Raw genomic sequence first — 18,879 nt, forward strand, 5'->3', positions numbered from 1 at the left:
GAAATTTGACTTTAATTAATTGAAATACTTTGAATAATATTCTACTTCAGAATATAAAATTAAAAATGAATTTTTTTATCAAAAAAATAAAAATATAAAGAATAATAACGATGAAAAATTTTATTTTTTACACAAATGTTTTATAATTACCTAAAATTATGGAAAATAAATATTTTTTTAAATGTTAATGTTTTCTGAAATAACGATTGATTTTCCGTATAAAAAAATATATTTATTTCATTTATTTTCATTTAAAATTATAAGATATTGTAATTAAAAATGTTGAGCGTTAATACTATTTTTTCTTGTTTTTACGATTTCTACACAATATATATTTAAGTATTTTAAAACTTGAATTTCTATTACTAGACTATTTTGTTTTATTTTAATTATTATATATTATTAATAATTATAATTAATTAATTTTGAAATACGCCTCACAAATACGCCACTGTATACTCAAAATCGTTTCCCAATAATTTATCATTGTTTTATTTTATTTAAATACATCCCCGTTGACACACACTCAATTCGTCCATCTCACTAGACAGTTTTTTTTAACATAAAATTGGATATTTAAATAATAAATACTTATGTATTTTGTATATCAATTATTTTGTACGGTTATTAATATTTTAGATTAACATATTAGTTACTGCTCGTCTATAAAATTTAATTATATTTACTTTATACTTGTGATTATTGTTTATGAATAATTTTCGTATTTCAATTAACGACTTCATTAAAAAATAAAAATAGTAATATCTATACTTAAGGATGTTAGAGATGGCTATTTATCAAGGAGTAAAAATTCAAACAATTTCTAGTTATGTTAAGCTTTATGCCATACAAAAAAAAAAAATCAAAGCATCTCATCGATCAAAAACTTTTTTTCAGAAAAAAACTTATGTCACTATAGAATAGTAGGAGTTTGATAATTTTTTATTATTATTATTATTATTTAAAAGAGAAAAATGAATTTATATTGCAATGAATTCATATTTTTAAATTTAATTTTAATAATATCAGAATTTCAAAATACTCAAATATGTGTAAATGAGTGATTATTAAAACATTATTCAGAAAATGCTTAGTTATAAAATCAGAATCCAATGCGATCTTTATAAATTTGTAATCTTTCGATAAATACATCAAAATATGGTTAATAATTATTATAGTTTATCCTACGAGGCAAGTTTTAGCACAAAATATGCGTCAGCTCCGATGTTCATTACAATTTTCTCTTTTGCCAAATACATCTTTATTATATTTAAAAATTATAATATTGTAATATTGTAATAATCTTTTTTAATGATAACTATTGAAAATATTTCGAATTATTAGATTCTTGTACATAACAATTAATTACATTTAAAAACAATAAATTATTGATCAATTTACATATTACTGGGATAATTATAAGAATTATTACTTACATAATATATGTCTTTAAAATCGCCGTACATTGTCCATTAATCATTACTCATTAGTAATTAATTATTCTATAAAGTTAACTAAGAAATTTTTTTTTAAATTTTACAATTTATTTATCATTTATATTATTACATACAGTACTGGTCGAGTTTGGTTAGTAGTGAAAAGCGGGGTAATTCCATAATTTCATACCAGAAGCAAAACTATATGATAATGTTTTCTGAACATTGAGTTTAGAAAGAAAAAAAATTATTATGTTTATTTATCCATGATCATAATTCATACTATTAACCTCATTCGTAATAAATTCCCGCTCAAATTTCTTTTATCATCAAATATGAATAATCACTATTTATTTTTTTTTTTTTTTTTTTTTACTATTATACTATAATTAAAAATGTTTACACTTCTTTTTATTTGATGTAAAATAAAACTTTCAAATTACAAAAAAATAAGTACAAATTATTTAATGATATAATTTAGAGGAGTATTGCTTATACTTTTTATTTGATTACTGTTAATTTGAAGCCATCTACTGTGTGCAACAAAAACGTCTGCTATACACTAGCGTATGATTAATAAAAAAATTATATCAAGCATTATACAAGCTGTCTACAATGATAATAACTAATAAGTCAAAAAAATAAATATAAATTAATACTAAATATCAGTTAAGCGGTTCCACCCCACCTTCTTCATCATTTATTTAAGAACATTGAAAATATTTAAAATATTTGTAGGTAGGTATTCATTAAAAATAAAATATAATCAGTAGAGAATATCAATGTACGATACACTGTACAGTATACCTACATAGTACGTATACAGTATATACTGTATAATTTTCTAATGTTAGCATTTAACGACTAACGCGATGAACATTGTACATTAACAATATAATATAAATTATAATTATTACATTATAACGTGTATATTATGTTATTAGTAATTATTTATAGTCACATAATATATTATGTAAATTACCTAACGAGTTGATTTTCTGTTGGAATCTATAACTATTTTTCGAATTAATTCAATTTTTATTTAGTATAAAATTTGATGCTAACTTACTGTAAATAGTGTAAATCCAAAGTGTATATCTACGAGGTATATGCACTTCGCTTTCATAATTTATAAATTGATAAATTTAGCCCCAACAAGGGCTCTTAATATTTGCAACATACCTAGTAATGTATTTTTGAAGTTTTCAGGTTTCTACAACAAAAATTCATGAATTTAATTTAATTAATAATAACACCAATGATAATATAATATTTTTAAAATCATGAATTTTTTTAAAAAATGCAAATACAAAATTAATTTGTTTAAAACTTCAATTCTTTACAGTCATTTGTTTTTAAATTGTAACAATAAAACAAAACCAATTTTTACTTAAAATTGATCGTTTTTCCTTAATTTTATTTGGGTTTATTTTAAAAAGTACTAAGTAGTTAAAAATATAAAATAAAAAACAACTTATCTACCAGGAAAAATATAAAAATATAAAATTTAAATATGTTTAATACAATACTACACCTAAAGACGTTGTCATCATTGATGAAAACACACACACACACAATAAAAGTCATTGTAAAATTAATACATTCATCGCTCCTCACAAACGTGAAAATTCTGACTACATTAAGCGTTATGTTATTTATATATAGTAATATATAGTAATATAGTGATGGAAAAATGCAAAGAGGTGCTGCAATCACTTCACCTGCATTAGCCGCCACCCTTATTCTAGTTTAAACTTCAATATAATACAAGTTCTATAAAAGCGATCAAACCGTATTGCATTATTGCATATTACGTATTTGCGTCTTAGTACACGACCTAAGCTGGTTACCATGAGTATACGTAAATTGTAATTATCTTTTACCTGTATAAAGAAATAAGTACGAATATAAGACAAGACACGTTATATGAATAATATTTATAATATGCACATACATTATTGTCATTTGTCACGTTTAAAATTACACTCGCATAAAGTATGTCAATACTTATTTCTCATTAATTTATTTTTTCAATCAATATTTCCAACATCACAGGTTTCACGGCAGTCGTAAGATTCTCATAAATGAAAAAACACCAAATAATTTAATGTGAAATCATACTTTCAAAGTAATAGGTATTGTTGTGAACAGAGACAATAAATATTTTTACCACATGCAATCAATTATACGTATTTTAAGTTGAAGTAATTATCAAATTAATATTGGAAAAAAAATCTTTACACACATTTATTAGTATAAATACAATTTACATGTATGACAGCAAGTGAAGTTTGTTTTTAAATAGGTGTTAGAATAATTAAAACTTAACAAATATAGGTATACATATAAGTATGAAATTAAAAGTTTAACTTTTAAATTCGTAAACAAAACATCATAAATATTTGTATAACAAAAACATATTAATTATTAATGTATAATATAATGTGTTTAACTATTCTGAATTAAAAATATTAGTCATAAAATAAATTCTTGGTTTTTTCTATTACACAATATAATGAATACAATATGTGTACATTAAGTCTAATATAGATAATTTATAATAGGTACTTAATGCATACTAAATCCAATTTTTTTTTTAATATTTAATTAATTATCTTATGCTATTATAGTCATTTAAAAAAAAAATTACCTTTGACGATAATTTATGTAATTAAAACACGTAAAACAGCAAATTTTATATAGACATTAGGCAGGTCATTGACTAAGTATGGTATTACATTTTAAATAATATTGTAACTTCACTACAAATCATTAAAATGCAATCCAACTTTTCTCGTTTAAATAAATCAAGATAACATTTCTGTAAGCATAATATCCTTGGTATATCCAATACAAACAACTATTTTCATTTATATTATAAAATTATAATATTATCAATAAATACACAAATAGAAATTTTAAAGCTTATTTAATTACTATAAATATTTATTTAGGAAGACTGTTGAAAACACAGTTAACAATTACCGCTATTCAAAAATGATATTAAAGTTCGATATTATTTTGATTGTTGCTAGTTATCACATAAGGTTGAATGTCACAAGGAAATTCTGCTCCGTCCAAGCGATTGGCCAATGACCAATACCTTTTTCTCAGATGATATGCTGACGATTTAGGTTCTCTTTGTCGTGTAAAAATTCCTTTCTTGTTACCTCCAACCCTGGTAACAGCTGAAAAAAGCGCTAGCTTGCAATACTTATTCATATATTACAAATTAATATATAGTTATTTATACTATAATATTATTGAACTAAATAATTATTATGCATTGTTATGTTTTGTTTTATCAATAATACATCTATAAAACAAATATGGTTAAAACTAAACATTCAGTATCAGTATCATTTGATTGAATTGTATTTAAAATGATTAAATAAACCTACACAATTAGTACAACATTTTAACATATAAAATATACTCGTAATAAAATAAGTGTATCTATTCACTACCATAATAAAAATGTTTAGAACAGAAATTTCTTTATGCATGTACTCACTGGTCTGCGTGTATATAATAATTTCTTTTAAATTCAAATATTAAAGTTTATCAATTTGGATTATTATGAATGTTTTTATTTAAAGTTCTTATACTTTAATCGTTTTTCAGAAAAAAATCAGATCATTACTATAAACTCTAAACATTTATTACTAAAACAATAATGTTTCGCAATAATTTACCAACTTTCTAGTGTAAACATTAAAGTCAACTTACATTGTTCGGTTTTAAAGTCCGCGAAATTCCATATCATTTCACCAATAAAGAAGTTTTTACTTCGGAGTGTGTCAAACGCTTTGAAATGTTCGGACATGAGTTCTACCTGATATTCTTCTGACCAAACGAACGAAGGACCCTATAAAAACAAATAAAATTGACGACATAAATTAATTGTGCAAAAGTGTTTTACTTGATTAAATATATTATAACATTTGTTATATCCTATTATATCAATATTATACATTAATAATATATACTAATCATTTAAACATCACATTTTTCGACTCTATTTAAATTATTATTTAATACTAAAACGACTCGCATCAGTTACAATTTGATATTCACAATCATTACGAGTGAACTCAAACATGTATATAATTATTAATAAGCATCATACAGTAAAGTACTATTTTAAATATATTAATAAAATCACTAGATACATAAACTAAAACGTGTCTTTTTTTTATTAATATAAAGCCTATTGTATACAAGTGTTCAAACCCCTAGCTCATACCCAATAATATGTTTTCCTGACTACATTACAATATTATATTTCTCACGACTTTTGACTTACCATATGCAAACCGGCATACGAATCAGCACCGTATTCTGTCATGAAAACCGGCTTGTTATGTTTTGCGTGCCATTTGGCTGCTTCATCTTCTATCCGGCTCTTGATGATCTCCGTATGACCAGGTAACGAATACCAACCGTTGTACCTATTGAAACCGATGATGTCTAAGTGTTGACCCTGTAAATAACTGCTGTTAGACACTAGAAATCAAAACGATAACACCCATATATCGAAATTAAGGCATTTTAATTTATTTTATTTTTTAAGCATGAAAGAATAGATAGCACGAAGAATGTTTGGCCATTGTGTTTCCACTCACCAGTTGGTCATTACTGAATTGTGTCGCAATAGCTGCTGTTATAGGTCGCGAACTGTCTAAAGTTTTGACGAAAATAGCTACAGATCTATAAACAAAGGTATAAAAACTCAAGAACTTATACAAACAGTTGACAAAATGAAAGTTCACAGCCATAATAAGTATTATAGTTAAATGTACCCTACATTATCCACAGTATTAAAAATGTATTACGGGTAGGAAGTATATTGTGATACTACAAATATTTGTCTCGATTGTGAGTATTTTAAAAACTACTACCATTAAAACATTGTGTTATCACGAACATATAATATTAATATTAAAAAGAAGCTAAGATGAAATTAAAGCAAAAGTACAAAATATATTATCCTTGCAATAATATTAAACATAATTCCACATAAATAAATTTGTCGTAATAATGATAGTTAATAATTATAATTACTTACCGCCCTGTCAATGCTGTACCATTTGTTCAGAGCGGCAGTAACAGGGCGTGTTATGTCCTTAGATTTGACAAACTCCACTACGTACCTATTGATAACAAAATTAAAATAAAAACATTTTCCATGAAAAGTAAACAGATATAATATCGATCAGTTTTCATTTAAAAATTGTTATTATTCCAACACATAATAATAATTGTTGTAATTATATATGCGTGAATACAACGTGAGATTATCCAAGAACTATCATAATATATATTCAAATATAAATGAATAAATAAATAATATTATATTTAAAACAATCGGTACCTATTGGAAATGCATTATAAATATGATTCAATGAAAATACTATATGAAGTATAATATTAAAATGTTTTTAGTTTATTAACTAAATGATTATTTTAACAGTAAATGCTTATTGTCTCGATAAGTATTAATGATTTTTAACATAATTTAAAGTCAACACAAAACAAAATCTTATATCATTATCTTTTTTTTTTCATTTTTTCATTGACAGTACGTATACATTTTTAATTTCGTGTACTGAAGCTAAATATTTATTTTCCTGAGAATTTTTGTGAACAAAACTCAAACTTTGAATTAGTAATTAATTGGACATAACTGTCAGCTCATATAAGTATTTAACGTTTCGATAGACTTGTGCTACCCACTCCACTCGTCTATACTTAAAATACTAATAAGCTTATAACTAATCATAACTATTCATTTGAAATCCGATTTTTGTACATAAAAATATTCAAAAAAATATTGTGCTTTGAATAATCAACTTTAAAACATATGCCATCATTCAAAGAATTAAAAAGTGTGTTTATTAAACGTGAATGGACTTGTATTTTATTGATTTACATTGATGCAATTTATGCAATCCAATAGTGTGAAAAGTTTACGGATACAGGGTACATCGTCACTGTGTTATTTGTGTATGGTGTGTAGTTTATACTGTCTTACGAACAGACAATGCTCACTTAAAATATGAATCGGCATCTTTCTGATCCGATCGTGGCTCATTTGCAATAGACCACATGATCACACTAGGCCTATTTTTGTCCCTCTTGATGAGCTCCGCTAAGCTCGTAATGTGTTTTTTCAACAATTTATCAGAAAAATTTCTGAAAATATAAATCATATAATAATTATACATTTATATACATAATTAGTTATTAGTTAATTTAATTTAGAAGACAATTCATTATTGAAAACTTAATAAGATATAATACATTATTATTTTTGTTGTCAATCCATCCAATATAAATTAAATGCTATTCAAATTCGAAAAAAAAATGAAAAATAACTATGATGATGAATATTTTGAGTATTGTGGTTAGAAATAAAAACAGCTAATAAGCTAATTTTATAATAGTTATTAATTGAATTGTGTGAGTAAATTTGTATATGCAGAACAGGCGTATTCGCGTCATTAACTCATTATACTCAAATCCATTTTTTCAACAAAAAAATAAATAAATAAATAAATAAATAATTCTTCGACTCTTCAACTCTTTGTTGTACATTTTTGCAAACAACTAATTTATGTTTCGTTGAAAAAAAAATATCTCTTGTATTAACGAAAAATGTTTTATACTCGATAAATACCGGACAATTATTATACAGGAGTATACTGAAATAAATTTATTTTAGATATATATATAGACACGCTATACGTGACGCACAATAGCTCGTAATAATTAATTTTCTCACTCGGTGTCAACACTAGGACATTCGTCTACGATCATTATGCCGTGTTTGTCGGCAAAGTCCATAATTTCTTCCGCGTACGGGTAGTGGGACGTCCGATAAGAATTCGCTCCGATCCACTTTATGAGGTCGTAGTCTCTGGTCACCAGCGCGTAATCCATTCCTTTCCCTCGTATCTATATAAAATTCAACACGACCGTCTACATTAGTTTCGCCGGTCCGTGTCTACACGAAAACGTGACGAGTGACAACTATAATATATTACATCTGAATCTTCGTGTCGTCCAAACCCTCTCAAGTACGCCGGTTTGTTATTGATAAGGAACGCCGTATTCGTCCATTTGATCGTCCTGATCCCAACCGGTAATCGGTATACATCATCCACATTCCAAGTGGTCGAAAGCCGGATCTATAATATTCGGTTCAAACAAAATATGTCATTTGTCTGGCTAGCGAGTTCGAGACCATTAAAACAACGAGAATATACAAAAAACTACATACCTACTATAGATATAATAGATCTAATCTATTAAAATGTCTGCACACTTTAATACAAGATTAACCCATAATTTTTATGACAAAATATATCACGAATAATATTATTTGTTATTCACCAATTATGTCCACGTCTTAATTTATACAATAATACACTCATTCAAAATCTGATTTTTGGAGTTTTTAATAATATCTAAAGCATTAATTAACTATTAATATTTTCAAATTATTGAAATGTTTTTAAATAACTACTAAGTATTGAACTACTTCTATTTTTTTTAAATGAGAAGGCATATTTTCTACTGTAAAGTAACTATTTAGCAGATTTTAAAATCTTAATTTTGATTAACAAAATTTGATACATAAAAATTTTCAGAATAATTACCCGCTAAATAATTTGAAATAGAAAAAGGAAATTTTTATTAGAAAAACAAAGGTTGTTAGGACACTTTTTTATGTTGTAAAAAGGCAAAGAATATGTTAATATAATCTTAAAAAAATGTAAAAATTCCAAAATCATATTTTAAACAACTGTAATATCGAAGAAAAAAATAGGTAAGCATGCTTGGTAAATAACTTGTATCTAAATAGTAATTAATGTAAATACCTCCAACGTGTACATGTATCCCGGTTCTTCGTGCATCAAATACGGCCACCACAGTTTCGCATTTTCGATTTTTATAATACCCGACAGACCTTCTTCGTCGTTGGTGATCACAACAAATTTTTCCCGCATATTTTCGTTATTCAGTACTGTTATTGAGCAATTCAACGTTTCTCCACTACTCAGTGATCCACCGTATTGTATATTATAATTAATTATGCCTAAAAGAAAAACGACGTATTCATTGCATTACTATTTATCATCATAATCTAAGAATTTCTAAAATATTTTTTCATTAAAATATATCGCACACATAGTCCATATTATTGAAAAAGTTCATATTATTTTATAGTAACAATTATTTTTTTTTACATTTTATACAAGTACTTGAAGTATAATAAGAAGTCATAACGATATAAAAATACGATACCTGATTAATCCAAAAATTTCGTATGTTATTATAACTGATTTATCTGTTGACAACTCGAATTTAATATTATAAAATGTCTTAATGTTTATTTATAGATAACATTTAGTTGTATCTAAGTTATTCTTATGAGTTTTAAATGTGTCAAATATACTATTTTAATAATATTAGAATCCGTGAATCTCGCAGAGTGCAAAACATAACGCGTAAGGTAAATTCGTCAACCACTCGCTAGTTCATAGTCGTTCAAAAAATGTGATATAATAAAGTAGTGTATGTCGATTGAAAATAAAAAAAATAATAACTTTCACAATATTAATTGATGTAAGTTTCTATTTCAAAAAATGTAACTCGTGTAAGTGTTTTTTGAAATTATATTTTAATAATTTAGTCTTAGAAAATTTTAAATAATACAATCATCATGTGTAAAAAAAAAAAAATTGTAACCATGTAAAAGAAAAGCTGTGATTTTTTTTTAACAAGTTATACACAGTGTAAATAAACACACACATTTTTTGGGAGACTATTCAGCCAACCTCCATTTGGTGACTCTAGGATAACGTTTAAAGACTGAAGATACTTAACTTAAAGTCTAAAAAATATTTATTGAACTCAGTTCTGACAACCTAAAAGTATTTTATGATACTCAATTCAATATTACCGGTTCTTAAATCGTGGTTATTATTATTTTTAATTTCACTGCCTAAGTATCAACCGTCCGTCCATAACTTTTAAAATTCATTGTTACCGTAGTTTATCGTTAATCGTTATAACTTATCTTTGGTACGTTACCGAATACAGGAGTGTACCTTAAATAAGTTTATTATTTTTTATTATTACTTACGAATTTAAAATTAAATGAGAAAACTATTTACTCTTATATCATATATTTTATAAATATAAAAAGAAAACAACTTACCTACTCCATCCTCAGTGTAATTGGTCGTCACGTCGACATCGTCGATGTACACAATAGATGTTGTGTACAGAAATACAGACCTGTGTATACCGGCATAATTGAAGAAGTCAAACGTATACGTTTGTATAGTCTTAGGTCCAGTATTTCTGTAAAATATAAAGTCACGACTATTATTGTTATGATACGCATTTCAAAATATTATAATACATTATAAGATTATATTATGCGACTGTGTTTATATATTTTGCAACGAGCAATGAGCACGTCTTGTCGTTTTGTTTATAACATCGTAACATTATAAATTATAATATAAAATTCTTGTTTGTTTTCTAAAATAGGTAAACGGATATAATCTAGGCACAGAATAAAATTACAATATCAACCAAGTTGTTTAAGCCATTGCATTATATATTAATATTTTATTATCGAATGAATATTTTAATATTATATTTTATTGTCGTGTGTGACCGGGTGTAAGTGAAATAGGTATTCTTGCATCAAAATATGTTCAAAGCACATCTTTTCGGGAATTAGAACAAGGTTCACGGCACGTCGGTATGCACATAATAATATTTTGAAATACGATCTTATATTATATACCTAAACAGTATAATAATAATATTACAAATTTATTGTTTAAATATCGTGTTTTTCAGCTATGGCGCAAAACATGTTTATAAGCAACATTATTACGTGATCTTTTATATCTGCAATGTTTTGCAAAAATCGTATACTCACGTGCTAATGTTTTGTAAAGATCCTTGTGGCACAGTCGTTGCTAATAAAACGTTATCTACGGCTACAGTTATTCTATTCAGCCGGCCAAACTTTAGATTAGCTGTTATGTCTCTTTGAAAAGGCAAATGTCCGATTTCGTGATTGAGTACTAAATGCGTATTCACCCACTTTAAATTTAAAAAACATAAAATATTATAACACCTCAGGCAATGAGTAAAAGTAATTTATGTAATATATTATATAAACATTTATCTGCATAATATATAATAGATATAAGAGTTGGACACAAGCCTATTATTATTAATAAAATAATACTATGAAAATATAAGAAATTTTTTCATAATAATAATAGTACTTATAAAATAATCAATTTTATGGTAGACAATTTAAGTGTATTGATAACAATAAGAAAATATAATATTATGTTAGTACAAAGTCTAGAATGAAATATATAATTTAAAAAAAATTATTATTATATAGTTTTCATAAGCGAACTCTGAAAATATAAAATAAAAACTAATTTCTTAAAAGGAAATAAATCTGAGTAGGTATAAGATTTCATAATATTGTAGAATATGTGCATTATTGAGTTGGTTTAGTTGGTTATATCATACATTCAGTAATGTTTCACTTACTACTTGAGCTGCGTAATTAACACTGCCGAATCTCAAACAAACTCTATAACCCTGCTGCCTCCATGACTCGGGCACGTAAAACGATTTATCATACCAAACCAAACCAACATGGTCTCTGATTTTTTTGTCAACCATCACGTCGTTGTAACTACTAGGCACTGGCATTTGGATCACTGGACCAGTCTAAATAAAAATACCACTATGAAACATAATTTATAAATTATAGAATATAAAACCATATATTTTACACGGCCAAAAATATCAAAATAAAATTGTAAATTTCTTATGAATATCGCAGATCGTAATAAAGTACCTAATATGTAATACTATTTCACAAATCTTCCAAGATATTTCGAACAAAATTAATTATACAAATAATATTCACGATAATGATATACAAATGTTAACTGCACCTGTTTGACATTCTACAATTGTTGGCTCATGTTCAGATCATCTGGAAATAGCAAGGAGTGGCGTAACAACTGAATAATATAATCACAAAATTCGAATTGCGCTAAAAGGCGTTATGTATATGCAATTATGCTACTTGTACGTGTCGAAATACTATATTTCCGTGGTAGAAATTTAGTATAATATAATTTAGGTATAATGGCTATTCTCTCTCATTCTTTCGTCACACGATTTATTAAAACATAATATTGTTGAAAAATCAGAAGTGTCTATCTATATTGTACATTGTTTAAACAGGTTTATTTATTTTTTAATCGTTTAATGAAATTTAAATATTTAAATCGATAACCAATAATACAACTGTATAAAGGCAATTATGACGGAACATATTATAAAAGCATACTGCACGTATACATTTCAACAAAATTATGAAATAAGTTGTTGGTAGATGTTATATAGATATATCGTATATCAACTATCATATAACTATAAATGCATTCATTATTGTGATAAATATACAAGGTACCTATCAAAAATATTATCGTTCTTACAAGTAAATGATAGGCATTAATATTTTAATTTATTTAATCTCATGATAAAATAGTCATAAAAGCGTATAAGATATGTGTAATGTATGCAAAACAATACTGATTAAAGTTTTTCAAATTTTATGAAAAATTATAAAACTAATATTTGTATTAATCAAACGAAGGAGATAATTATAAATAAGTATTTGTACACATTATTTAGATACGTGTGTTGATTATTGTAACTTATTAATAAATTAAATATCAATTTACTAATACGATTTGTGAACAACACATCAAACTGTACTGTTTCTACTTCAGTACGGCACATTATATATTGTATTATATGTTTATGTTGCAATATCACATCCGTTTAATGAAATCGTTTTTTTCGTTTGAGAGGAGGACATTCATATTGTGACCAAAGCATTTGTTTGTTATACAATGTGAATAACTTCTCGTGAAACTGTAAAAAAAAAATTTACGACATGGATGTGTCTCGTGCAAAGCAATACAATTTATACAGTACGCAATATATCAATTCATTATAATATTATAAATATAAACCTATTTTTAACGTTATTCCGTGTGACAGACATATAAGGCGCAGCATGCTACAGTAATTAAATATACTGCAGGCATGGCATAGGTATTACAGTGTTATTAACTATAATAGTGCTGAATGCCCGAACAATAATGATATTTACTTATTTCCATTATATGGTATTTTAAATGTTTTTACTTTAAATAAACATAGGTTTACATGTATCGCGAGTATCTAAAAGAATAAAATCTATGATTTACATTGCTACAAAATAGATTTTATTTTATTGCTTATAAATATGGAACGGATTTTATTGTAAATACATATTTTTATTGAAATGAGATATTTTAACTCTGATCAAAAATGTATACGATTTAGATCATTCTAATTAAAATAAACCCAAATTTACTTTACATATTTTTACATATTTTGGTATAAATACATATTTTTACATATTTGGTAAATAAGTACATATTTTAGTACTTATTTTAGTGATTTTTAATTTTTGACGACTTTAAACATTATCTGTTTCGTCTAAATTAACAAGATTAGTAATTTTTGACGACCACCAAATATTATCTCTGGACATTGAATTCACTCCTTCTAATATAGTGAACATGAATTACGCCCCTATCACATCTGTTGACATAGAACGGTCTTTTAGTCAATACAAGAGTATTCTCCGACCAAACCGTCGCAATTTTTCATTTTCAAACCTTCAACAATATGTTGTTTCTCATTGCTTTGTTCCGGAATAATAGTTTTATATACCTACATCGTTTGTAATACTTTTATTTATAAAATATTTATTTTTTTTGTAATTTTTAATACCTACTAATACATTTTTTTGATATACATATTTTTAATTTTTTTTTTCATATTTTGATTTTTTTATTACAATAAAGTCCGTTCCCTGTTTATAAATAATAATACTAAACATGAAATTATACTCATCTCATTTTTAACATAATTTATGAAAACTAAATTGTAAATACCATAAGAATAACAGTTGAAATAATATTTTCTTATAAGAAAGTATACTTAAAATTTAACTTTTTTATTTCATATAAAAATATCATCAAATTTTTTATACTACTTTTAAGTATACCTATATTATCATTTATACTAACTTTAAACTGCATGTTATACTAAAACTAGAAACGTACCTTGCTTAGATCTTTCATGTACCAGCGTTCTTTGAAACCGACGAGAGGATCGGGAAGAGATAGCCTGAAGTTCCACATGCCATCCAACGATTTGACTTCCCGAGATTCGGACTCTCGCGGGTACAAAATACCTGCAGAACTGGCGCATGTCACCAAAGTCAAAACGCAAACCAACAGACTAGTACACCACATAATGACTGCTGCTTAATAATAGTGTGATTTCTGTACAAATAAGACAGTACTTATGATATATCTAGGTGACAGGGAAGAATACGCGATTGGAAGTGTAAAGTATATAGACAACAAAATATCGTTCTTGTGCATTTTTTTTTCAAAAAAAAATATAATTATATCTAGTTAATATTAAAACAATGAATAATGAATGACAAAAACGTATAGGTAGTAGTTACACATTATATATTATACAAATAAAATTATGACCAAAATTGACAAACTGGTTTTCGTGTTAATATCTAATAGTTCTTTCGCGTTTTTATAATAATCATCCCGCCGTAATTTATATCATATCGAAACTGGTTTTAAAGAGTGTAACAAATATATATATACATATATACATCTTTTTGTACATAGATTTTATATACATACGATATTGTATATTTGTGTGTGTGTAAGTACCTACTATATATTAACAGAGAAAGAAAAGAAGAAAAAAAGTTACGTCTTCTTGAAGGAAACGCGTACGGCAAACACGACCATAATAATTATATAGTATCAAAACGTATTGTGGGACAATTAAAAAATTATGTCGATATATGTTCATCTCATACCTAATATGATTTTCCCCTTCCCGTCCGTATCGGCTGTCTACTAAGAGATAATTCGACCTGATGCCGACTGACTTACAAAGAAATCCAGTGTCCTATGCTTTGTATACGTGATTTATGATAAATATTGTATGTATATAGTCTATGAATTTCACATGATTATCGCCGCAGCGCGAACTTTCTAAAACTATACACAATAATCAATTTTTTTTAGTTTTCGTTTAAAACGATCGTATGTGCTCTGAATACTGAGGTATATGATTTCAACTGGATTCGTGATATTTGATTTATTTCAAAACCTCAAAGCAAACCTCATACAGAATCTACTTCTTGCTCAACTTTTATTGAAACGAAATAAATAGGAACAAAACAAAAGTAATTATTATTGATATACCCAGTAAATAATATGAGATAAAAAAAAAATATATCAATAAAAGACTAATCGTTTGAATGTTTAATAAGTGTACAATTTAATTTAATCATACATTTAGTTATCTATACATCATATTATGTTTAATCAAATTTGATTCCACTTTCACTTCTACTATTGTAAAATCATTGAATAAAATTATTTGTATTGTATATAAAAGATTGTATAGTGTTTATTATAATATAGCATTCGTTAATTAATAATGGTTCGAGCACATTAAAATAATGAAAATAGATTAGGTGCCTATACCAATATCATCGCTATTAAAATAATTTCCTTTAACATATACCTGTGTAATTACTAATTAGTATGGTAAGACACTGACAAAAATATATTGTATAATAATGAATAAGTATATAAAATTAAGTACCTACTATATGTAATCAATGATTATAATAATTGGATAATTGCAAAGATACTATATGTTTAAGCGGAACCACAATACTGGTCAGGTGATTCAATAAACAAACGACTATGCCATGAGATATACTGCAAATTTAACACATGCTCAAATACAAAAATAAAGTTATTCACATTTTTACTTATGATCAGTAAAAACAAAACGATTTAATTTGAATTAATGTTCTACATTCAACAGTCAAATTTTTTTTTCTTTTATTAATCCAAGAACATTATCAAATCGTTGTTTATTTAAAACTAATAACAACATAATAATATATATATATATATATATATACAATATACATAAATGGTTAAAGCACATTTTAATATTATTATAATAAAAAAAATTGATGTATTTAACATATGACCTAAACAGTAAAGCTAAGATAAGTTTTTTGTGTGTACCTACACATTTGAACGTAAATATTGCAGGTATTAGGCTTATCGTTATATGTTTACCTCGGAGTAGTTTAATTCTAAAAGCTTAACGAGGTATCTTTGTTAACGACATTTTATTAAAATAAATGTAGGTTGTTATGTCATTGAATAACAGTTAATGTAAACAATTATCGTATTTATTTATATCTCTATATATTTTAATCTAGAAAAAAAACAAAACATAACTTTTTATTCAGTGTAAACGTTAATTGCTTCATTTCCTAAATGTAAATTAAATAATATTATGTTGAACATTCTTCATAAATGATATGATTATAGTTTTAATTTAATTTATAAGATAATAAAAATATGGTTTAAAAATTAAATAGGTATTACTTTTTTTTAGTTGAAAAGTATTTATATAAACTGAATTTTTTTCCTGATTGTTCTAAACAAGAATGTGTTTAATATGTTTATGACTATAAACTATTTTATATTGAATTATCGAATCCTTAATATACCATTATCAAACTTAACAATATTTTAATTTTAATATAAATACCGTGATATAGACGCCTATTATGACATAAATTATAAAATACAAAACGAGAATTTAAGTTTAAATATTTTTATAATAATAATCTCTATTCTGTAATATCCCTAAATTAATTAAAAATGCATAATATTTTATTGTTAGTTTTCACTGTTTAACATTTTTTTTTCTTTAATTTATTTTAATTTTCAATAATATAATAATAGTTTATAATATAGATATAAATTTCATAAAATTATTCGATAATTTATAGTTTATCTATTTTTAATTAGGTATGACATTATCGAACGTTAGGACATAAATCATAAGTCATGATAAACAATACTTAAAAATCATATATAAAATATTTTTATTATTACCTTTAAGATGACTGAATAGTATTTTTCGACAACATTTATTCGATTTTAAATCAAAAATTGTTTTAAATAATTTATAATATAAAATATAAAGAAAAAACCGTTCATATATTACAAATATAGTTAACACTATTTGGTCTTTAAACAAAAGTAAATAATAATAACAATAATATAATTATGAATTATTCAAAATCTTTAATAAGATTTGTGTTTAGAATACGAATGTCTTCAACACACTGTCTGTAGTAACCAACAAACCGTCGGTTTTAGCCGGTAGGACTTATCATGAAAGTGGGTTGCATCGGTTAGACGTGCAACGTGCGCACGCGTCAATAAAATTTTATCGTAAACATAACGCGATTGTATCGTTTTTCAAAATCATATCAATAATTCATATGCTTAACTTGATAGTTATAAATTATAATAATATACTTAAAATATTTATTGATTATTATTTTTAACGGACTTAAAAATATAGTTATTATACGCAACACGCGTATATGTTTTTTGGACGAAATAATTATTTCAATACCTTATTATAGTACCAAATAAAAAATAATGATATACTACTAGATTATTAATAATAAATATAAATATATATATATAAATACATAAATATTTAACGTTTCAAATGTTCAATTTTAGCTTCTAAATTGATTCTATAAAATTAAGTAATGTGCATATCGTTAACATAAAAAATACGCTTAATAATATGTAAGTATATGAGTGTAACGTACTAAAACTAAATTAAATGTTCAATAATACGATAATATTTTAGGTTTAGACAATTTAAATAATTGATGAACATCAAAAATAATTTAAAATTATATACTTGTAATTTCTATACAGAAAATAACTATTAACTCCTAGTCTGAAATTAGTCTAAATATATATAATATTACGTTCTGACCAAAAATAATTGGATGAGTAATTTTTAGAAATAAATTAATTAATGTAATTTAAAATACTTTTTATCAATATACTTATGACTATTAAATGTTAAAATATAAATTATAAAAAGGTATCAACAATATTATAAACACAATAAATATACACATAATAATTATGTTAGATATTATAAATACATTGTGTTATTGTATAATCCAGTTTATAATACATTTCTTTTATAAGCAATATAATAAAATGGATGTTTTGAACAGATTAAAAAATAACTTTAATATCTCCATTCAAACCAATAAATTTATTTTATATCTAAATGAATAAATTAAATTTGATAAAAGAATACAAAACCTAGATAAAATACAAACAAACAAGCTCTGCCACTATCACTA

General features: G+C 25.1%; 1 protein-coding gene across 2 annotated transcripts; it reads right to left on the bottom strand.

Moving 5' to 3' along the window:
- Window positions 1-4,074: 4,074 nt before the first annotated feature.
- On the bottom strand, window positions 4,075-17,697 carry LOC112594432 (beta-glucuronidase). 2 transcript variants are annotated; one of them, XM_025339209.1, is made up of 13 exons: window positions 17,591-17,697; window positions 14,684-14,905; window positions 12,036-12,218; window positions 11,401-11,567; window positions 10,663-10,808; window positions 9,320-9,537; window positions 8,483-8,626; window positions 8,221-8,393; window positions 7,488-7,631; window positions 6,505-6,589; window positions 5,743-5,919; window positions 5,166-5,304; window positions 4,075-4,624 (listed from the first exon to the last, which is right to left on the bottom strand). In XM_025339209.1, the coding sequence occupies exons 2-13, from the start codon at window positions 14,873-14,875 to the stop codon at window positions 4,440-4,442; spliced, it is 1,953 nt and encodes a 650-aa protein (XP_025194994.1). In that variant the 5' UTR covers window positions 14,876-14,905; window positions 17,591-17,697; the 3' UTR covers window positions 4,075-4,439. The 2 variants fall into 2 exon arrangements, with proteins under 2 accessions (XP_025194994.1, XP_025194993.1); XM_025339208.1 differs by lacking the exon at window positions 6,505-6,589 and adding an exon at window positions 6,062-6,146 and having other exon boundaries at window positions 4,076-4,624.
- Between the last annotated feature and the right edge of the window lie 1,182 nt (window positions 17,698-18,879).

The sequence above is a fragment of the Melanaphis sacchari genome, unplaced genomic scaffold (assembly GCF_002803265.2).
Source record: "Melanaphis sacchari strain LSU unplaced genomic scaffold, SCAv2.0 Contig22_pilon_pilon, whole genome shotgun sequence".
Classification (NCBI taxonomy): Eukaryota; Metazoa; Arthropoda; class Insecta; order Hemiptera; family Aphididae; genus Melanaphis; species Melanaphis sacchari.